Consider the following 23,060-nt stretch of genomic DNA (forward strand, 5'->3'; position numbering starts at 1 on the left):
TCAAGATTGGTAGCCATAGATCGACTTCTCCATAAATCTGTCCAAGCCCTTTTTAAAGCTATCCAGGTTAGTGGCCATCACCACCTCCTGTGGCAGCATATTCCAAACACCAATCACACGTTGCGTGAAGAAGTGTTTCCTTTTATTAGTCCTAATTCTTCCCCCCAGCATTTTCAATTACTGCCCCCTGGTTCTAGTATTGTGAGAAAGAGAGAAAAATTTCTCTCTGTCAACATTTTCTACCCCATGCATAATTTTATAGACTTCAATCATATCCCCCCTCAGATGCCTCCAAACTAAAGAGTCCCAAACGCTGCAGCCTCTCCTCATAAGGAAGGTGCTCCAATCCTTCAATCATCCTCGTTGCCCTTTCAGTTAAGGAAAAAAACTGGACTAGCTAGTGCGCTCCCCGTCACAAAACAACACTTGTGTGGAAAACTCTGGACGCTTCGTCCCGTGAAGAACAACAAATCCACCAGCTCAAACTCACACTGAAAAAAGTTTACTTGCAAAATAAGATTTTGGATTATTCCTATATAGGTGGTCCTACGCTGGTCTTGTTAAGGGTTTTGCTCTTCCTGGGGATGGTTGTGGCTACAGCAGTCCTGGATTCCTGTGGGGGGGAAAGCACGAGCATAAAAAACACAACGCAGCACCAAGAGGTTTTGAGGTGAGAGTCAGGAAATTCACCTACACGCTCCTCTCCCTCCAGCTGAGCAGGAGGGATGATTCCCCCCACCCCCACCCCTGGAAAGCTCTGCGGCGAAGCAGAGATCCAAACCCACCCCACCTCGCTGCTGAACGTACTTTGGATGATATCCCTGTAGGATAATGTAGCTGGAGAATTTGGTATCTCAGAAAAGAAGGAGCATCCTGAGTCGCAGCTTTTTCCTGGGGGAAAAGGAGTTTCGCACAAATTAGACAGTGAAATATCAGTACTAAGGTACGCGAGTACTTTAAGCGAGTATCAAATTCTTACAACAAAGACGGTTTACGTGCACAGAACAACAAGCACCTGATGGTCAAGCGAGTTTTGGAATAGGAACAGACATTAGCCATTGTATCGTACATTTATGTTGGTTACTGGAGCATACAAGAAAATTTCAGGGGGAAAAATAAGCTTGTTTCATTTGTTTATTTAATCTGACTTATGATGCCACCCTTTCCTCGCAAGGCCTGGTTCAGAGTAGCCCCCGACATACTAGGTCACAATAAATTGCAATATAATAAGCGGATTCAAAACTAATTAGTCAATTTAAGTTAACAGATATGGCGTCCTAACTCCATGAAACAAGACTCCATGTAGTCATTGTCAAATATTTTCCCTCAATGATGAGGATGACATTCAGAAGTCCAACAGTGACCCGAGTCCTATCATCGTCTGGCTGTTCTCGACAAGGCCAGGGCCTTTTCAGTGGTGGCCCCAGCTTGGTAGAACTCTGTGTTTAGTGATACTTGTGCCTTTTGGGGCTTAGTTCAGTTCCCCGGGGCGTGTAAGACAGACATGTGCCTCCAGGCATATCACAGAGGTCATCAATCAGCTGGCCTTCCCTCATTTCCCCTTCCTTCCCTGTCTGTTTCTCTGCTTCCTAGTTCCCTCCCCCTGTCCCCGTTCCCTGGAGGGTCTTGGGTTTTTCTGGGTCACTATTGGACTCCTGAATGCCACCCTCATCATTGAGGTAAATTATTTTGCAATAATTTCCTGGAGTCTTCCCAGAGCAGCCTCAAGGGTAGCCTGGCATACACCAAGTTACAGTCTAACCTAGACCACTGCATGGATCCCTGTGGCCACATTACTGTGGGACAGGTAGGGGGCCAGCTGCTGGGCTTGGCAGAGGTGGCTCAATGCTGCCTGAGCTGTGTTTCTGATCTGGGCCTCCAATGAACGGGAGGCAACCAAGGGCACACACAGAGTCTTGACAGGAGGAGCCAATCCATCAGGACGAATACTCTGACCCTCCCTGACCCCTAACAACCCTCCGTCTCCAGTGGGCTCAGTTTCAGGGGGCTCTGCTTCAACCCCCCCACCACCACAGCCCCCAAACATCTGGTCAGATCTTTTGTGATGACATCCAGCCAGCCATCCACAGATAACGACTGGGTGTCGTCTGCATATTGCTGGCAACCTGGCCCAAAAATCCCGGCAAGGCCTGAGCAAGGTGGTCAACCGGGGGACGTTCAGAAGGACACAGATCCAGAGGATTGCCGTGAGGTGGGAGCCACTTGGCGCCACTTAACACCCCAACACACACCTTTGTCCACTAACAAAGAATCTAGTTTGCAGGATTCAGGCCTGTCCCTGTCACTGCTGCACAAGTTAGGCTCAGCTGCAAATTCAGTTCTCATGCAACAAACTTCAGGTTACCTATTTGCGGGTCCAGGGGCACTTTCCCTAGAAGAGGTACATTCAAAGTGTGACACATCAACTCTGCCCCTCCGGTGGTTGGCGGGAATATCTGAGATTCTTTCTGCAAAAGGAAAGATGACAGATGACAACAAAGCAAGACCAGAGGGGCTTGACACAAACCAGGAGAGCTTGGCTCGGACAGGCCGTTTCGGAGGCAGCAGCCTTCCACCGTTCAGGACATGATGACCACCCAGGGCCCGACCTCCCCCTGCCCCCCCACTTTCCCTGGTTCTCTGCACAATTACTAGAGCAGAGCTCCGGTCCCTGAGAGTCCCCACTGCTGCTTCTGGGGTTACGCAGTTGTGGTGCTCAAAGGCCCAGCCAGTCACAAGTGGGTAACAAGAACCCCAAATAATTTCTTCTCCGGTGTAGTAACTCAGAGTGTTTCTCACTCCCCCCTTTCCTGCTGTAGTGAGATCACCACTCGATTATTTATTCATTTATTTTCCGATTTATAAATCACCCATCGTCAAAACATTACATAACAACATAAAACTGCCTAAGGCTCTAAAAATGCACAGTTAACAGTAGATGGCGACACCCAACTCCGTTTTGCATCTCAGGGAGGCCACAAACATCCAGTTGACTCAGTTTAGGTGATGAGGCGTGGTGTCCATTTGCCAGGCCTACACAAGCATTTGGCCTCTGCTCCTCAGGGGAAAGTGGGGGGGGGGGGGTGTCACAACCCCAGACTTGATCAATGAAGGATCCAGTACTTTGAAAGCAGAATTCTCATTTATTGAGGGCAAGCGTAGGAAAGCTGTTGACTTATAAAGTCAATGTAATACTTAACTACTTATAGTTAGCTAGTACTTTAGTACTAAACTATTACTAGTTCCCCCCCCCCTTGAAATGGGAAGGTCCTGTTTCACACGCACACGCGTTCCTCAGCTGGGGAGAACTGGGATAAAAACACTGCAGCTTCCACTCTGCAGCTGCAGAGATAAGGGCAGACTCGTACATGAAAACATTCCCAGGCCTGCTTAAGTAGAAAGCATTCGGTAGACTGAAATATGGCAGGACCCAGGCTGAGACACTAGGACTTTGGTGGCGAATCTATGGCACTCCAGATGTTCATAGACCAATTGGCCATGCTGGCAGGGGCTGATGGGAATTGTAGTCTATGAACATCTGGAGTGCCATAGGTTCGCCACCAATGCACTAGGAGGTCATGGGCACTGTGGTGCTCTTTGGCATGCAGGTCCCAGGTTCAGCCCCCGGCATCTCCAGTAAGAATCAGGTTTGGTGTGTGTGCGTGTGAAGGACTTCATCCAAAGCGTCTGCAGAGCTGCTGCCCATCTAAGTAAACAAGACTGAGTAGTCAAGATGGTCTGATTCAGTCTCAGGCAGCTTAATGTGTTCCTCTTTGGGTCCTCCTTTGAAGAGTTCAGATGTTGTAATTTCAGCCAACCAGATTTGATGCCTGAACAGGGGCACCTAAACCCTGAGCTCGCGTGTACCACCACCTCCCTTTCTAGTACTGATCTATTAATTAAAACATTTGGATCCCTCCTGTTCTCATGGTTCAAGGCCTATTACTACAGCGTACAATTAAGGATCAAGCATTTGAAACATTCTGGTTCTCCTGATCATAGAAATGCAGAGCATGATAACACCGTAAATCAGGATTTCATACCAGATTTTTAAAATTACAACTGTCCACCAAAAACTATTTTCCCCCCAAAGGCATTCACCCCCCTATCCACCCCCCCCCCCCAATTCTGATTTTCCTTATGCTGTATGTCAACGGCTGACTCTCACGAAGATGCAGATTTCAGAACACAGCAGCTACTGCAGGTTTGGAGCCAAAGTACTTAAGATGGAGTATGAAGTACATCTCTCCCATCAAATCCTCCAAAGAACGCTTCACTCATCCTACAAGAATTCACTTATGGTCCCTGGCAGAGGGGAAGTCTGGCTTGCCTCAAACAGGGCCAGTGTGGTGTAGTGGTTAAGAGGAGGTGCACTCTAAACTGGAGAACTGGGTTTGATTCCCTGTTCTGCCACTTGAGCTGTGGAGGCTTATCTGGGGAACTCGATTAGCTTGTGCACTCCAACACACGCCAGCTGGGTGACCTTGGGCTAGTCACAGTTCTTCGGAGCTCTCTCAACTCCACCCACCCCACAGGATGTTTGTTGTGGGGGGGGGGAGAGATTGTAAGCCCCTTTGAGTCTCCTTACAGGAGAGAAAGGGGGAATATAAATCCAACTCTTCTTCTTCTAAATGGTATTTACTATGACTATTTTATTGTACTTGATTTGACTGTGCTAATGATTATTGTCGGAAACCATCCTGGGCTCTAAAGGGGTGAGGCAGAACCCAATAAAATAAATAAAAATAGATAAAACAATAAAATCAACATTTAAAAAACCCAACTACAGTTGAACTGCAAATACGAGCATTAGTCGGAGGCCAACAAATCAAAATAAGGAAATGGAAACTGGCTGGGGGGAGGTACACATTGGCTACAGTCTTACTTCTTGCAGCTATCAAGTTCTGAAGTGAAAACTGCACTTTTCAACTGTCCTGCCGCATGGAAGACGTTCTCAGGAGCACAGGCAAAAGAAAAACAGTTTTTATCAAGTACTGGCCCCCGTTACTCCGGAACGTCTCCTTACTTTGCATTTTGGACACACGAATCCGCTCATGTTTTCAACAACTCCAATCACCGGCAGCTTCACCTTACGGCAGAAATTTATCTCTTTCCGAACATCCTGGAGGGCCACTTCCTGTTTTTTGAAAAAGCCACAAAAATACAGCAGAAGGCTAATTTGAATACGTCCCATGTTGGTCTGCTGATCATTGCTTTTGTATGGACTCTTTTGAACACACGGAATATCTTCCGAACACACTGAAGCTGTCTTGTACCGAATGACTCTTGGTCCATCACTCGCCAGGGTCTAAGACTGAGGTTTTTCACATCATCTACTTCCTAACTGGTCCTTTTAACTGGAGATGCCGGGGATTGAACCTGGGACCTTCTGTGGGCCAAGCAGGGGCTCTAGTGGCTAGGAGCAGCAGTGGCGTAGTGGCTAAGAGCAGTGGCTAAGAGCAGGTGCACTCTGATCTGGAGGAACCGGGTTTGATTCCCAGCTCTGCCGCTTGAGTTGTGGAGGCTTATCTGAGGAGTTCAGATTAACCTATGCACTCCCAACACACACCAGCTGGGTGACCTGGGGCTAGTCATAGCTTCTCGGAGCTCTCTCAGCCCCACCTACCTCACAGGGTGTTTGTTGTGAGGGGGGAAGGGCAAGGAGATTGTAAGCCCCTTTGAGTCTCCTACAGGAGAGAAAGGGGGGATATAAATCCAAACTCTTCTTCTTCTTCTTCTTCTTCTACTGCTCAGCTACAGCCCAGGGGATAACAAGCAAAGAATGATTCCATCCAAACACTGCTTGGAGAAATCAAGCAACCGATTTCAACATTTTTAGGGCCAGGTCAGGGGTCTGAGCCTGTGGCAACATTTTCAATTTTGACATGGCATGGTGGGCACAGCGACAAAATGGGAGGTGGAGCCCACCACAAAACAACTGCCACACCTTGACTTCACTAATATAGTGTAGATCCTCATGCTGGGAGAGGGGGGGGGGTGTTATATATATATATTTTAAAAATCTGCATAGTTAATCAAATCTCCAGTAGTCAATCATAAAGTGGGAAGAGACCCCAAGAGCCATCAAATCCAACCCCCTGCCATGCAGGGACACTCAATCAAAGCACTTCTGACAGATGACCATCCAGCCTGTTTAAAAACCTCCAAAGAAGGAGACTCCACCAGTCTCCAAGGAACTATTGGACAGCCCTGACGGTCAGGAAGTTTTTCCTAATGTTTAGGTGGAATCTCTCTTCCTGCACCTTGAATCCATTACTCTGTGTCCTAGTCTCTGGAGCAGCAGAAAACAAGCTTTCTCCCTCTTTGACATGGAATCCCCTCAAATATTTAACAATGGCTATCATGTCACCCCTTAATCTTCTCTTCACCAAACTAAACATCCCCAGCTCTCTAAGCTTCTCTTTGTAGGGCACGGCTTCCAGACTTTTTACCATTTTGGCTGCCCTCCTCTGGACCCAGTCAATATCATTCTTGAATTGTGCCCAAAACTGAACCCAGTACTCTAGGTGAAATCTGACCAATGCAGAGTAAATTGGTACAATTACTTCCCTCAATGTAGATACTATACAATCAGAAGCCCTGCTGGGCAAAAGCCCTATCTAGCCCCATCCACGTCCTAAAAACAGCTGGTGGACACCAGAAAAGGGGTCAGGAGGCACCATACTGGGGTCCCCTGGCCTAGGTCATGTTTGAAACCGTGACCTTAGGTTTATAACCTGAGGTCCAGCACACTGCAGTTATCTGGCTGTGCATGGGCTTGCTATTGATTTTATTTAATTGGGGGGAGGGGGGTGTCTTGTAGAAGTGAAAACAGTTGACTGTCAGATCTCGGTCATTTCACAACACACAAACAACAGCAAGGGAATCCTTCAAAGAGTGTACCCATAAAGAGAATCAAAAACCAGAACTCACAATAAATGCAAATACAGAATGTACATTACATAGGAACCAGGAAAACCCTCATACAAGCGAGAATAGTGGCCAAAACCTAGACTTGAACACCAAAGACAGTAAGATTCACTCTTTAAAGATCTTAGCGGCAGGGGGCTCAAATTTCATACCTGGGGGGTGGTGATGATGACTGCCCCATCAATATGGGTTGCACTGAGATACTGCACTATGGACAGGTGCTCGTCAGAGGTTCCTGGAGGGGTGTCTACAATCAGGTAGTCAATTTCACCCCAGTCTACGTCCCGAAGAAACTGCTTGATCATTCCTTAAAAAAAAAAGTATGATTTAACATTTGAAATGGAATTCAAAGCCCCTCAAAACTTAGCCAGTGGGAACAGTTTCGGCTATCCATAACAAAAATTTGAACAAGCAACAAGGTGCTGGGTTACTGAATGGCAAATGTCCAACTCCTAATGTGGTTTAGAGGTAACTGGGGAAAAATCACAACTCCTCACTGTCCCATCAATCAAAGAAGCCCACTTGGTGAGTATGCGAGAGAAGGTCTCTTCAGCAGCCGTTCCCCCAGGTAGGTATGCTTGGTCCCCTCACTTTCAATCTGCAGGAAGAACCTGAAGATGGCTTTAGTTAGGAGAGCATTGTCAGGCGGCCCACCTGCTGCTTTTGTACTTTGTAGCCTGTAGTATGTAGATTGCGCCCAAGCGCCAGTTGGGCTGAGGACCCTTCCTGCTGGCTTGAGAACGAACAACTGTCACCTTCTTGATTTGTAATGTTTGGCTTTGATGTTCCTGGGGACGGGAGGGGGGGGGGAGACGGGGGCAGGGCTTTGGGGCATTAAAAAGCTAGAAGAGCCAGGGTTTAGTACTATGCCGAAGTCTGCCAGTAAAGATTTCTGATCATAATCCCTGAGTCTGATATTGGTCCAGATTCGGGGCTTGACAAGCATTTGGTTAGGTTACTAGCAGCCCTATATTGTGACTCTGTGAATGTATGCATTCTATTACATGTATTCTTGCTGCCCTGTAAGCCTCCTTGAGCTCTGGAAGAAATCACTAAATAATTAATTATTGTTTGCTGACTGACCTCCAGAGGGCAGCTTTATGTCAAGGAAACAGCAATTCGGGGGTGAGGGAGTTACACCCCCCCCCCCCACACACACACACCCAAATCAGGGAGATCACATCTCCTACTTAACAATAAAAGGGTACTGGAATCCACAGGTCTTCCTGAACCTAGCCTGGTTTGACTTCAGTTCTTTGTTGGCATTACTCCCAGCAAGGTACAAACCGTTCTTCTTGGGTCCTCGCCAAATAACAGCATCATCAGGGCTACTGAGCAAAAACCCCACGGACATCACACCTAGATTTTCTTCAACGTACTGAAAAACACAAGCACATGTACATTTGGGAAAAACAGAGGGCATAAATTATTACAGCTCTGATCCCAGATATATTTGGTTCACTTTTGAAGCAATTTGTTAAAGTGGCAATTCTCTTTTGATTATTTATTGGCTCGGAGAAGTTTCTGACAAATTAAATATGCTTAATGTATTGTCGAAGGCTTTCACGGCCGGATTCAACTGGTTCTGGTGGGTTTTCCAGGCTGTTTGGTCATGGTCTGGTGGATCTTGTTCATAATGTTTCGCCTGCATCTGTGGCTGGCATTTTCAGAGGTGTATCACAGAGGGAAGTGTGTTACAGTGTGATAGAGATCTCACATTTCTTCCCTGACCAACCAGAGTAAAGTTGCTCTCAGCCATAATAAGCCTGGCAGAACCTCCCTGTCTTGTAGGCCCTGCAGAGCTCTGGTCTCTTTGGACACAGAGTTCTACCAGGCAGGGGCCACAGACGAAAAGTCCCTGGCCAAGCAGGCAAAATTTGGGCCAGGGATCATCAAGCAATTTTGAGTACTAGACTGTAACATTGGAAATATACTGGGTTAGGTGGTCCTGAAGATATGCTGCTGCCAGGGCGTTTAGAACCTTAAAGATTAAAATCAGCACTTTGCACCTAATCTGAACACCAACCTGGAACCACAGCAGCTAATAGAGTATTAGCTAATACAGGGGTCTACAACCCGCGGCTCCGGAGCCGCATGCGGCTCTTTCAGCCTTATACTGTGGCTCAGCGGGCCTAGAGGTCGGAGGGTAGAATGGGCCTGTCCCTCCAGAGCAGCGCTGGAAGGAAAGGTGAGTGGAGGGGCCGAACCGGAGGCGGCTCCATGCGTGAGCGTGCCGCTTTTCACGTCCCCTCCACTCACCTCTCCTTCCAGGGCTGGAGGGACACACCCACACTGCCCTCAGACTCCTGGAGGTCGGAGGGTAGCGTGGGTGTGTCCCTCCAGAGCAGCCGCCATTCCCCCTCTGCCCCACGGAGCAGGTGGCTGCCTGCTCTGTCAGGCAGAGGGGGTTTCCCTGCCTGGCGCCTCTGCCTCCCAGCGCTGGAAGGAAAGGTGAGTGGAGGGGTCAAACTGGAGGCGGCTCCGTTTGGAGCTGCCTCTCCGGCTCGGTAGATCTTCAGGGTGGTGGAAAACGGGTCCAAATGGCTCTTTGAGTGGTAAAGGTTGCCGACTCCTGAGCTTATAGAACAGCTAATAAAGGAGCCCCAGTTAGGACATGCGCAGATGCATTTTGCACTGGCTGAAGCTTCTGAAGCAACTTCAAGGGTAGCTCTGCAGACAGTGAGTTAAAATAATCTGGAAGTAACTGTAGAGGTGTAGCATTCATGGGGACGGGGACGAAGAATCCCCCCCCCTCCTCCCCTTGGCCCTGCCAGCCTGTTCCTTGGGCCGGTGAAGCCTCCGCCAGAGCAACCTGGCTAGGCCACTGGTGGGTGCCCCTCAGCAGCCCAGCCCAGTAAGTGGGCGCGTGGGAGGGATCCAGAACAGGTTTGCCCCCCCCCCAATGCCTGAGTAACTGTTTCTGTGTGTTAAGTGCTGTGAAGTTGCTTCCGAATTATGTTGGCCATAGGGTTAATGATAAGCTCTTTACCACTAGACAATTCTCTTCAAATAACCAGAGATATTTTGATTTCTAGAATAGATCAACTCAGACAGATAATCTCCAAAAAAATAATGTTTAATTCTACTTGATTTTTAAAAAATTAGTGCTGACGTTAATTTGCATACATACAATACTCTTTAGATTACTCTCTTGTGCTAACTTTAAAGGAGGGCAGGGAGCTCCCCCTGTTGGCAGCAGAGGATACGATTTGCAATAATGGGTTTAAATTATGGGCAGAAACATTCTGATGGGATATTGGGAAAAAAGTTTTTACAGCAAGAACAGTTTAGTAGTAGAATTATCTTCCTAGAGAGGTGGCTTGCTCCCCGTCTCTGGCTGTCTGTAAGCAGCAGCTGAACAAACATTTGCCAGGAATGCTTTAGGCTGATCCAGCATTGAGCAGGAGGGTGGACTAGACCCCTTCCCACTTTATGATTCTACAGTTTCAAAATGCAAATTGTTTTGCCTACAAGAAAATATTCAGTATCCACTACAGCGTAATTCAGCATCACACATTTTTGGCGGAGGGGCTAGAGTATGTGACAAAATGTCTTCTCTGCTCCGTTTCTGCTGCAGTCCACAACCGACCGCCAGCTTTGGAGGTCTGACTGCATGAACCAACAAGAGCGTATAAGCCACAAGGATTTTTCTAAAATTAACTCACCACTGGAGACCAGCCAGACCCACTCTGATGAACCTGAGAAGGTGAATATTATGTGTTAATATTACCACAAACAACACCTACGTAAACATCAGCTAAATAATAAAAAGATCTGCAGGCATTGGTGTGGATCCAGATGAGACTTTTGAATGGCAAAATAGAGCTTTCCTGCGCACACACGCACGCACGCACACACGCACACCACCCACCCCACTCTACAAAATCCTGGTCCTGGGAAGAGGGAACTCTTGAGAACAATATGGGATGAAAATCTGCAGTGGGAAGGAGAAAATGGGTTAAAACTGCCAATTCTGTTTGGATCCAACCCGCTGCCCGTATAAAGGGTAGATGTACAACAGAAAAAAATAAAATACCCGCAGAAGAAATATGCGCATTGCAAAAAGTAAACATTTTCTCCTAACAGGAGCTGCTGGTATTCAGGCAAAAGTGTCTCTCAAACTCTGTACAGATTCCTTCTCTTAAAAAAAACACCAACCCATTAACAGATTGTGATAAGCATACCAAGATAAGGCAGTCGCCCACCACTCTTAGTGGTTTTGACAACTGAGCGCAATTGTGCCAATCACTGAAACTAACCCGGAAGAAGAAGGGTTTGGATTTATACCCCATTTTTTCTCCTTAAAGGAATCTCAGAGTGGCTTACAAACTCCTTTCCTTCCTCTCCCCACAACAGCCACCTTGTGAAGCAAGTTTGGGAGAACTGTGACTAGCCCAAGATCATCCAGAAGGCTTTATGTGTAGGAGCGGGAAATCAAACCTGGTTCTCCAGATTGCAGTGCAATGCTCCTAAACACTATAACCGTGCTGGCGAACCTTTGGCACTCCAGATGTTATGGACTACAATTCCCATCAGCCCCTGCCAGCAAGGCCAACTGGCCATGCTGACGGGCTGAATGGGAATTGTAGTCCATAACATCTGGAGTGCCAAAGGTTCACCACCATTGCACTATAACATGGCTCTTAACTACTAAAGTCACTGTTGCCTCTCAGGAAGAGACTCGGGTTCCTGAATACTGATTCTGGATGCAGCCATAGACACAGCCAAAGTGCTGCGTATTTCAAGTGGCACAGAATTCCAAAGAAGCGTCTATTCAGACAGTGTCACAAAGCTGTCTTTCCTGTTTTATTCCACCATACCTGCTCCCCCTCTAGGCCAAATATTTTTGGTATCGATGGTCCACAGATATCAACATCCAGGACAGCAATCTGAAAAAAATAAAATAAACAGGAAGTTGAGAAAGCAAAAATGCATCCTTACGAAAACATCACAGAGGAGATCAGTGTTTAATGTCACAAAATGACACGAAGCACAATTTTAAGCAACTATATTCAGTGAGTCCCGCTGAATTCAGCAGACGTTATTACCCAGAAAGAGTGGCTTTAAAGCCAACATGCTGTTCATCAGGAATAAAATTTTTGTTCTGTGACTTCCACAAATGCATACAGTACGCACAGCACTAGTGATGACTAACACAGCCTGTGGAAGTCAAACTTGCTCATTAGTCATTCATTAATATTTACTAGACCATTATAGCATAATGTTCTAATAAATGTTTGCAATACACATTGTCAGGCTGATGGATCGCTCTTTAACATAGGCATAGAAATATTGTGTTAAACGCTTGACGCTTGCTTATGCATCACAAAAATGTAATCGTAACAGCAGTATGAACAAAGATCTTTTCAAACTGTAAATGAACTTGTAAAGAAAAACACCTATCCCATGCGTCAGACAAGGATGCGGAAGAACCTGGTTCGAATCCGCACTCTGCCAAGGAAGCTTTCTGGGTGGCCTCAACCTACCTGACCTCAGAGGAGAACTGCTTTAAGTCCCCAAGGGGGAGAAAGGCAGGGTATAAATGAAGCAAAATAAGTGAATATCACTCCCACAATTTCATATTGGCATAACTACGCTATTGAATCTGTTGCGTTTCTTCCACAGCTTGACCATGTGAATTAGAAGGGATGGATCCCTCAGTCCTCCAGATGCAATGGCAGACAGGGCAGTAAGTCCCACCTGACTTATGGCCACCCCATGGGATTTTCCAAGACAAGAGACATTCAGAGGGATGCACCCTTTGAAAAAGGACTGTGAGGAGCAGACGCACCTGCTTGGTTTCATCCTCCGCCAACCCATGCGCCAGGTGAGCAGCAAAGGTGCTCTTGCCGACCCCTCCTTTCCCAGACAGCACCAGGATCTTGTGCTTTATGGCTTTCATCTTCTCCTTGATTTCTTCGATAGCTGAACAGAAACAGAAGGCAAGTCGCAAACGGATGCTCAGTGAGAGCCAGTGTGGTGTAGTGGTTAAGAGTGGTGGACTCTAATATGGAAAACTGAGTTTGATTCCCCACTCCTCCACCTGAGTAAACTGGATTTGTTTCCCTGCTCCTACACATGAAGCCTGCTGGGTGACCTTGGGCTAGTCTCAGTTCTTCCAGAACTCTTTCTGCTCCACCTATCTCACAAGGTGTCTGTTGTGGGGAGAAGGGAAAGGAGTTTGTAAGTCAGCTGTTCTGATATTCTTTACAGGAGAGAAATGTGGGGTATAAATCCAAATTCCCCCTCTTCTTGATCTTCCCACTGTCAACTGCATGTATAGGCTCAGTTTGTAGGAAATTCTCCAACAACTGAGGGAATGCCAAATGAATTTTGCCCAAAGATTTTTCTTCTGCTGTCCCTTAATCTGGGGTTTCTTTCTTTGACACTTTTGCGACTGGTGGAAGGCTGGTTTGGTGCAGTGGTTAGAAAAACAGATTAGGAGGTGGGGGGGGGGGGGGGCTGAGTTCAAATTCCTTGCTCCACTGTGGACCCTGGGCCTCCTCCCAATCTTTCAGCCTGACCTCTCCTCCCAAGGTTGCCACTGTGGTGAGGGTTAAGTAGAAGGGGGAACAATGGGAAGAGCCACCTGGTGTCCCTGAACATGTGCTCCAGATGAGAGAACCCCTGCTCTTAACCCCCACTCCCTGTGTGCGTGATCCGACCTTGGGGGATTCTAATAATAAAAAGCTCCCAATAAAGTCAGGCCTCACCGCCTTCTCCAGAGCCAGAGAAGAAGACACTGCGCCACCCACCTTGGAGCCCTGAGAGGTAGGCCAGCGGACTGAAGGATAAGCCTCACCTGGGTCGGGGCCGGCGGGCTTGGCCGAAGCGCACAAGCCCTGGTTGGGGCATCCCTGGCAGGCGGCGGCCTTGCCCGCCTGCTCGCTACCGGTGCCCGGGCACTCTGCGGAGACACAAGCGGGGAGAACCGAGGGTCAAGGCCGCGTTCCGGAAGTCCAGACCCCGGCCCAAGGCCGCCGCCCCTTCCCCTCACCGTGGGGCGGAACGTCCACCCAGCCACACTCCGCCATGGCGGAAGCAGCCGCCACCGGAAGGGAAGCAAATACACTTCCGGGTGGGCCCTCGCCTCCCCCTCCAGACGCGATAACCCTCACTTCCGGGTGTAACCCACAAAACGTTCCCCGTGCAGCCACTTCCGGTAGCGGGGAGAAATGGGCTTCCCCCGCTCGGACTCCCTCCGTCCTCTCAGTTCCGGATCCTAATCTGTCGGTTCAGTTTGCAGCTGTGGGGCTTGTTTTAGTCGTTTAATTGATTTAAACCCAGCTTTTCTCCTCAATGGGGACCCAAAGCGGCTGACATCCTTTTTCTCTATTTTAGGTGATCTAGGCTGGGACTATGAGCTTCCATGGCACGAGTGGGACTTCGAACCTGGGGCTTTCGAGGCGGTTGGACCTACCTCGCAGGGTGGTTGTGAGGATAAAATTGTGCCTGGCCCAAGGTCACCCAGTGATCTCCCACCCCACCAGAGTGGGGATTCGAACCTAGGCCTCGAAGATCCTTCCCTCCATTTTTGTCTCACATTAACCCCATGATGAGGTAGACTGAAATTGGCCTGAGGGCACCCAGCGAGCTTCCATGACAGGAGTGGGGATTCAAATCTGGGTCTCCCAGATCGTAATCCATCATTCTCAACCATTACACCACACTGGCTCTCTACTGGGGGAGGGGGATTGTGCTTCATCTCTTGGGTTCTGGAGATCTAGTGGAGGGTCTGGTTGCGTCTCCCCTCACAAACTAACGTTTGAACACTGAAAACCCCATGATCCGGGGTGCCAGTTTTGACTTGGGAAACTCCTTACCTGTCCTCTGAATATCAGAGGTTGGCAATCCAAGGAGACTGTGGCTATAGCAAGATCACTTAATGCACTGTTGCGCAGGGGGGATTTGAACCCTCGATTCTAGTCCAACACGAAAGGCTACAGCACATTCAGGATGCACACTGTGTGCAGGTGCAGAGAAGTGGCTGGCCAGAGAGGTTGCAATGCCCACCCCTTGGCTTTAGAGCACCGTCATGGATTTGTCATTAAGAAGCCTGTTTTGGGCAGTGACTCTGTCTATAATGGTGTTCATGAATGCCCATAATATATACGAATTAAGAAGGCTAGCATATAAAATCTTAATGGCGGTGGTAGGAGACCTTTAATGTTCTTAAAAATTGATCAGGGAGCCTGTGGTATCCTTTTCACAGACAAAACAAGGTGTTATTCATGTGACCAGATGCTCCCTGCCTGATGGCATTCATTCCTGACTTGATAAGACGTCCCGGAAAACCTGCCTTATGAATCTGAGATAGCAGATCGAAGCCACCGGGGCTGTTTTCCTGCAATGTGTCAACAACTGTTAAAAAAAAAATGCTTCTGCATTACAAGAGCTGTGTGTGGAATAGAAATCCAAGCTGACCTGCCATCGGTGTGTGTGCCTTTGAAATAATGTTCTGTGTTTGTGTTTGCTGTTTTAAAACACTTCTGGTTTTCTTGTACATTGAATGGCTGGATTCTTGATTTGTTAGCTGCCCTTGGGGTGCTGAAATGTGGACAACTGCTGTAAAATAAAATAAATATGTTGTGTGTCAGTGGTGGTGAGCCAGCGTGATGTGGTGGTTAAAAGTGGCGGGCTCTAATCTGGAGAGCTGGGGTTGTTTCTCCACTCCTCAAGAAACCTGCTGGGTGATCTTGGGCCAGTCACAGTTCTTTCCGAACTCTCTCAGCTCACCCAGCACTGGCAAACCACCTCCAAATGTCTCTTGCCTTGAAACCCTACAGGGCTGCTTCAGATGTGATTTCATAGCACATTCCTCCACCATTTGGGTGGTCTTGTAGGAAATATTAGATTGTAAGGTGAAATGGCCAGGGTCTAAATGTCAGTGTCTAGAAGAAAAAACACAAGTCTGAAGTTTTGAATAAACAAGTGTACTATCAAGGAGTATGTGATATGTTGTTTACCAGGACTGTGCTGCTCTGCCCTGCTACAGGCTCTGCTGAGTCATACCTGGGTCCACTGATACTTCCACCTGCCATGGCACCCGCCCCTCCTCCTGGCCTCCCTGCAGGTTGGCTTCTGCCCTCTTCAGGCCCTGGGGAGAGCAGGAGTCGGCCTCCAGGGACGTGGGGGGGAGGCCTCCGCGGCAGGCGGCGGCGGGGCTCCACCCTCCCAGGCTCCCTACAGCCCAGCTAGTGCCCTCCCCAAACCCTGGGGAGAGCAGGAGCCAGCCTCCACGGACGCACAGGGGAAAGGCGGGGCTTCACAAGGGGCAGGGGTGGGCACCCAGGGGAGGTTGTCCCCAGGCGCCATTTCCCCCCGATAGGCCTCTGGTTCTTTGGACGCTGTTTTTTTTTTGGCTTACAGCACTTTGTCCTGCTATTATTGCAGGGAAAGCTTATATGCTCTGTGTAACTGGGAGACCTTAGGTGAGTGGCTGCGGCTCAAAGAAATTGCCTCTGTTTTGAATGCAGAAAGTCCCAAATTCAATCCCTGCCCATCTCCTGTTCAAAAGGACCGGGCAATAAGTGGCATGAAAGACCTGGAGAGCAGCTGACGGCCTGAGCAGACAATACCAATCATGACAGACCAATGGTCTGATTATATAAGGCCGCTTCATGTGGGTTCATGGGGTCATGCAAGTGCGTTTACATAGGTATACATCAGAGACCCAACTCAGGGCGATTCCCCGCTTCAAAAATGAAAGTAGATACAAACCTGCTTGGTTTGCTTCAGGACCATTTGAGCGCGGTTTCATGGTCCCCACTGCAGCTTCTGTCCCCTTGTTCCCAGACATGCAGCAGCCACGCAAGAGTCCCCACTGTCGGTGGATCAAACGCGTGATCTGCTCAGGGGCTCTCCTGATTGGCTGCTGTGCTGTGCTGGGACAGGATTTTTTTTTTATTTCCAATCTCTGCGAGCATGCGCAGAGCCTATGCGGGAACACGGAAATGGGCCCCCGTTTCCACGTGCCTTGGTGTAGCACTGTTTAAACTTTAAAGTAAAAATTTCCTCATTCCTGGTGGGACTCGAACAGGCAACCTTCTGGCCATCAGTGCAATGCTTAACCAACTGTGCTATACAGCCACTACTAGTTAGCTGGGGGAAATGCGGCTTAAGTAGAAGTACAACACAAGTAGAAACAAAGAAAAGTACCCTTGTGGATTCGGCTTTAAGTGAATGCAAGGTAGACCCAAACACTCCCCCACCCCCCTCCCCACAACTACAAAAGGGCTAAAGTGTTCAGAGTTGGGGGTTTATGCCTGAAATCATGAATGTGGCACAGAACGGAATTGACTTTCTGAAGCATTTTAAAGAGCCACAATAAAATAAAAAACTTCCTTATCCCTGGCAGGACTCAAACAAGCAACCTACTGACCATCAGTGCAACACTTAACCAATTGTGCTATACAGCCACTACTGGTTGATCAAGGGAAATTCTTTTTTATTGTATTATTTGCTCCCTTGTATTGCCCCTGTTGCCTCAGATCAATGTGTACATGTCAATTTTTGGTGCAAAAATGAAAAAAAAAAAGAAGGCTGCACGCACATCGCACACAGTCTGCCGTGGCCTGATTGGATGGGAGGCTCCGTGTCACTCGCAAGGGCGGGAGTTCGAATCTTGATTCACCCCCCCAACTGTGCTGAGGCGGGGGGAGGGGGAAAGTGGCAGAACCTGGATGACTGCGTGTTTGGCGTTGGTGTAGATGACACTGCTGCCGACTTTACCAAAGAACGGTGGTTTTATTTTTGAAACAGTACCAGTAACCAACCTGCGTTTCTGGCTTTTACCCAGCAGTAAAACACACAGGCTGTTGAGCTGGGTTTTTTAACCTGATAAATTGGCACTGCTAATGAGGTAAGAATTGAATCAGGGACTTCCCAGCTCACGCTTCCAGTTAGAAAGCTCTATCAGATGTGGTGTCTCTAACAACACTGCCTCATAGTTAAAACAGGCATTTTTGTTTTGAATGTCGGTGAGGGGCTTTCCTTAACTTGAAACAGTTTAGTTTATTGCAGCCACAAAAAAATCAAGTACAGATAATTACCACTCCATCACACTTAAAGGCCAATTATGCGCTGTTGCTCTGCCATGCAGTGAGGAAACTTTCCTTTGCAGCAGAGATTTCTGTATAAACACGTACGCTTACGGCACCGCTGATCCTGGAGACCCAGCAGTTAGCAAGAACAGGGAAACTCCGATGTTTCCTCTCACTTCGAGGTTTCTCTCTTTCTGGGTTGCTCTTCCTGTCCAAGCCAAGAATGAAGACTGCGATTTTTTTGGCTTTTAAAAAGCTCTTTAAATGTAATATCGATATTTCTTATATCAATTTGTGCAGGCTGCTACCATTCTGGTTTGTTTGTTTTTTAAGGGAAATGCCAGCTGCTGATCCCTGCAAGGAGTAGAATATTGATATTACACTTAATGGGCTAAAAAAAAGTCCAAAACATCAATAATTCTTGGCTCGGTGCAACCTGGAAGTGGGGGCAGGGAACCGCACAGCGGGCCATAGGGCACATTCTCCCGTGTAAACAAGGAAATGTGAGGAGACCCCACTGCGAAGGCACTGCAGGGGGTGGAGCAGCGCAGGAAGCACTCCACGCACAATGGGTCAGAGTGTACAATGGCAGACCATAAACTAGTCAGCAGTGGTGTAGGAGGTTAAGAGCTCGTGTATCTAATCTGGAGGAACCGGGTTTGATTCCCAGCTCTGCCGCCTGAGCTGTGGAGGCTTATCTGGGGAATTCAGATTAGCCTGTACACTCCCACACACGCCAGCTGGGTGACCTTGGGCTAGTCACAGCTTCTCGGAGCTCTCTCAGCCCCACCTACCTCACAGGGTGTTTGTTGTGAGGGGGGAAGGGCAAGGAGATTGTAAGCCCCTTTGAGTCTCCTGCAGGAGAGAAAGGGGGGATATAAATCCAAACTCTTCTTCTTCTTCTTCTTCTTCTTCTTCTTCTTCTTCTTCTTCTAAATGCACTAACTAAAAACACAGGAAAATTAAAAGAACACTAAAATTTTTAACATATATTTCATTCTTAGTATTTTTTAAGAATTACACAATTTTTGTGAGTTGACAAACCTGGGTACAAAAGGCCAAGTCTGTTTCTAAACCGTGGTTTGATCATACCTGAGTCTCTGAAAAAATATATACAAATGCTTTAACGTCCCACCTTAAGGCTAAGCAGGAAGCCTGTCCCTCTCTGTTAACTTTAAAGAACAAATATAATTTGAAGCAGGCAGGGGATGAGGGCACCTTCCTGGAGCCCCTGGCAGGGGTCATGCCAATCTTCTGTGACACCACCGTTGAGTCACAGTGCCCCAGCCAGCAGCTGTAAGGAAGAAAAATCCCAAAGTTGCAGCTGCCTCATTTTCTGGGCTGTTGAACTGGCCTGCAAAGAAAACTCCTGAGTCAGGGGACTGAATTGTGGGGTCAGATGGAATTCCTCGGAACCACCCAGACGGCCAGCTACTGCGGCCCCAAGAAAAGCTGCCTGCTTCCGGAAGTGGCTCCGACTAGTATCAGCCAGGACAGCTACCAGTCTTATTACCTTCCTGGCTACCGCCACCTCAGCTCCTGGAGACCCAGCTTGTTCTACAAAGTGTCTTCCTTCCATCCCAACAGTGATGGGCAGGGGGGCGGGCGCCTCAGTGCCCCGCTGCGGCCCCCCACCATCCTGCCCTCCATGCGGACCTCCCTGTATGCCCGCTACAGCCCCCAGGACTGGTTCAACGCCAACCGGGTCCAGTTCAGAGGGTCAGAGGCGTACCGCCACTGGGCCGGCCGGCTGAATGCCGACTCGCTGTGCTTGATGCAGGATAAGGAGCAGCTGACCCGGCAGCAGCAGGAACATTCTGGGAAGAGCCTGGGCCAGAGGCTGGCTGACATAGACTTCTGGCGGTCTGAGCTGACCTATGAGCTGGAACGGCTCTTGACCGACACTCGCACTCTGGACACCGCCAAGAGACGCCTGGAGTGCGCGGCAGACGAGTTGCAGGGGCCGCTGCAGGTGGGTGCGTCATGGGAGATGCCCTCATGCTGCCTAGGCTGCCAACTTTGGGAGGGTAAATTCCTGGGTATTTGGGAGGTGGATCCTGTGGAGCAGGGGTCTGCAACCTGCAGCTCTCCAGATGTTCATGGACTACAATTCCCATCAGCCCTGCCACTTGGCCATGCTGGCGGGGGTTGGTAAGAATTGTAGTCCATAAACACCTGGAGAGCCGCAGGGGGGAGTCCTCTGCAGGGTATAATCATAGTGTCATATTTGAAGGTGACATATGACAACTGAAAATACACTGTTTGGTTCTTTTATGAATGCCAACCTCCGCTTTTCTATGAATGAACAGCTCAGCTCTTGCTATGAATGTAAATCTTAAGTTTTGTTCTGACCTGCTTGCTGAAAGGCATATGGGCAGTGGTGGGATCCAAAAATTTTAGTAACAGGTTCCCATGGTGGTGGGATTCAAACTGTGGCGTAGCGCCAATGGGGCTGGGCGTGGCCGGGCATTCTGGGGGCGGGGCATTCCTGGGCGGGGCTGTGGCAAGGACGCAGCCACTGCACTGGTCCTTGGGTGGGAAACGCACGCCGGTGAACCTCCTGCTAGACTGCTTCAAGTTCTGCGCGCTACTGCTGAGAGGAGGGGTGTAACTAAGGCAAGAATCACATGGCAAAATCACCAATTAGTCACCCCCTCTCGGCACAAACAAATAATTAGTAACCTACTCTCGGGAACCTGTGAGAACCTGCTGGATCCCACCTCTGCTTATGGGTAGCAGAGTGTTAAGTTCATTGTTTTATTCACAGTTAGCCACATGCCAGCCATTCATTAAATGCCGCAGACTCCACCACTGGCGTAATGCCAATTGGGCAAGGTGGGCAGCTGCCCAGGGCATCACCTTGTGGGGGGCATCAAAATGCTGGGTTCGTTTTTGGGTATTTTAGTGGTTTTCCATTTTTGGCCTGCAGGGGGAGCAGTTTTTGGGCTAGCAGTCAGGGGTAGGGAACCTGCGGCTCTCCAGATGTTCAGGAACTACATTTCAGGAACTACAATTCCAATTGGCCATGCTGGTAGGGGCTGATGGGAATTGTAGTTCCTGAACATCTGGAGAGCCGCAGGTTCCCTACCCCTGGGCTAGCTGCACCAAAATTTCAGCGTATCATCAGGAGACTGTCCTTATGCTATCCCCCAAGTTCGGTGAGGTTTGGTTCAGGGAGTCCAAAGTTATGGACTCCCAAAGGGGGTGCCCCATCCCCCATTGTTTCCAATGGGAGCTAATAGGAGATGGGGCTACAGTTTTGAGGGTCCATAACTTTGGCCCCCCTGAACCAAACTGCACCAAACTTGGGGGGTATCATTAGGGCAGTCTCATGATGAGACCCTGAAAGTTTTGAGACTGTGCCTTCAGAAATGTGCCCCCCACAGCCTGCAACCCCCATTGACAGCAATACAGAAAACTCAATGCAGAACAAAGATTCTTGGGCAAATTTCTAGGATGTTCCTGCAGGGGGTGCATTTTTGGATGTATCGGCACCAAAATTTCAGGGTATCATCTGGAGATGATGGCACCCCCCAAGTTTGGTGCAGTTTGATTCAGGGGGGCCAAAGTTATGGGCCCTCAAAACTGTAGCCCCCATCTCCTATTAGCTCCCATTGGAAACAATGGGGGATGGGGCACCCCCTTTGGGAGTCCATAACTTTGGACTTCTTGAACCACACCTCACCAAACTTGGGGAGTAGCATAAGGACAGTCTCCTGATGATATGCTGAAATTTTCGTGCTGATATGTCTAAAAATGCACCCCCTGCAGGCACCAATGTCCTGGTGCAAAAAAAAAATTTGGTCGTGGTGGAGTGGCCGCCCATGGGGGGGGGGGGGGGCATCCAACTCAGGTTTTGCCCAGGGCTACAGTTTGCCCAGGGCTGCCTCGTTACGCCCCTGGACTCCACCCTCCAAAGCAGCCGTTTTCTCCAGGAGAAATGATCTGTGTTGTTTGGAGCTCAGTTGTAACGTTGGGGGTCTCCAGGGCCCCCCTGGAGGCTGGCAACCCTACCTGGGGAAAGATCTCTTCACTGGGGACACCATAAAGTTACCTGCACCAGCAGGAATAGAGTTGCTCTGGGTGGAGAAATTCCTGGACTTTGGGAGGTGGATGCTGGGGGGGGGGGGCGGGGGGGGGGGGGGGGGGGGGGGGGGGGGGGTGGGGGGGGGGTGGGGGGGGGGGGGGGGGGTGGGGGGGGGGGGGGGGGGGGGGGGGGGGTGGGGCGGGGGGGGGGGCGGTGGGGGGGAGGGGGGGTGGGGGGGGGGGGGGGGGGGGGGGGGGGGGGGGGGGGGGGGGGGGGGGTGGGGGGGCGGGGGGATGTGGGGGGGGGGGGTGTTGGGGGCAGGGGAGGGTGGGGGGCAGGGGGGGTGGGGGGGGGGGGGGGTGGGGGGGGGGGGGGGTGGGGGGGGGGGGGGGTGGGGCGGGGGTGTGGGGGTTGGGGGGGGGCGGGCTGGGGGGGGGGTGGGGGCGGGGGGGGGGGGGGGGTGGGGGGGGGGGGGGGGGGGGGGGGGGGGGTGTGGGGGGGGGGGGGGGGGGGGGGGGGGGGGGGTGGGGGGGGGGGGGGGGGGGGGGGGGGGGGGGGGGGGGGGGCGTGTTTGGGAGGGAGGGGGAGGATCTCGGGAGGGTATCATGCCCCAGAGGCCCTCTGGTTAAGCACCCATTTTCGCCAGGGGACCTGATCTCTGTTGTCTGGAGATTCAGTTGTAATTCCAGGAGAGTTCCAGCCCCCTCTCCCCACAGGTTGGCAATCCCAGCTGGGAACCATGTAGGTCCGGAAGGGCAGAAATGAGCCCCCAGAGTCACCCTGAACCTGAAAGAGGAAGGGCGACCCAGAGATCTAGTGAAAGCAATCGATCAATATTATGGGTCCTTTGGAAGGCCCCATTCTAAACGACTTCTCCATTTACCCCACTCTGCTGATACTGTCTGGTTTGGCAGATAGCAGGTTTGGATGCCAAAAGGTTTAGATCCAGAGTAAATTTTCCACTGACAGAAGAGAACTTTCCTGCCTTACCCACACAGGCGTGTTGGGGGGAAATGGCACCCGGGGACAACACCTCCTTCGGGTGCCCCCCCCGCTAGCCC

The 23,060-nt window shown here is 49.7% G+C and overlaps 2 protein-coding genes across 3 annotated transcripts in view; one reads left to right on the plus strand and one right to left on the minus strand.

Annotated features, from left to right (window-relative positions):
* Window positions 1-486: 486 nt before the first annotated feature.
* Window positions 487-14,031, minus strand: NUBP1 (NUBP iron-sulfur cluster assembly factor 1, cytosolic). Of its 2 annotated transcripts, XM_048493177.1 has the most exons (11): window positions 13,928-14,031; window positions 13,733-13,837; window positions 12,722-12,855; window positions 11,751-11,819; window positions 10,596-10,628; window positions 8,218-8,308; window positions 7,083-7,237; window positions 5,027-5,137; window positions 2,366-2,468; window positions 808-891; window positions 487-613 (listed from the first exon to the last, which is right to left on the minus strand). In XM_048493177.1, the coding sequence occupies exons 1-11, from the start codon at window positions 13,962-13,964 to the stop codon at window positions 561-563; spliced, it is 975 nt and encodes a 324-aa protein (XP_048349134.1). In that variant the 5' UTR covers window positions 13,965-14,031; the 3' UTR covers window positions 487-560. The 2 variants fall into 2 exon arrangements, with proteins under 2 accessions (XP_048349134.1, XP_048349135.1); XM_048493178.1 differs by lacking the exon at window positions 5,027-5,137.
* Window positions 14,032-19,371: 5,340 nt separating this feature from the next.
* TEKT5 (tektin 5) overlaps window positions 19,372-23,060 on the plus strand; it is a 9,242-nt gene continuing 5,553 nt past the window's right edge. The window contains exon 1 of the mRNA XM_048494134.1: window positions 19,372-19,948. Coding sequence (XP_048350091.1) covers window positions 19,372-19,948 — 577 coding nt within the window. The remainder of the gene's footprint in view (window positions 19,949-23,060) is intronic.

This window comes from Sphaerodactylus townsendi, linkage group LG04, assembly GCF_021028975.2.
Source record: "Sphaerodactylus townsendi isolate TG3544 linkage group LG04, MPM_Stown_v2.3, whole genome shotgun sequence".
In the NCBI taxonomy this organism is placed as follows: domain Eukaryota; kingdom Metazoa; phylum Chordata; class Lepidosauria; order Squamata; family Sphaerodactylidae; genus Sphaerodactylus; species Sphaerodactylus townsendi.

Bases quoted from the DNA above. Each gene is read 5' to 3' on its own strand.
- NUBP1 (XM_048493177.1), bottom strand. From the start codon at position 13,964: ATGGCGGAGTGTGGCTGGGTGGACGTTCCGCCCCACG. The intron at 5,138-7,082 runs GTATGAAATTTG...TTCAAAAAACAG, and splicing joins TCATCATCACCACCCCCCAG to GAAGTGGCCCTCCAGGATGT. The intron at 614-807 runs GTACGTTCAGCA...TCCCCCCCACAG, and splicing joins CTACAGGGATATCATCCAAA to GAATCCAGGACTGCTGTAGC.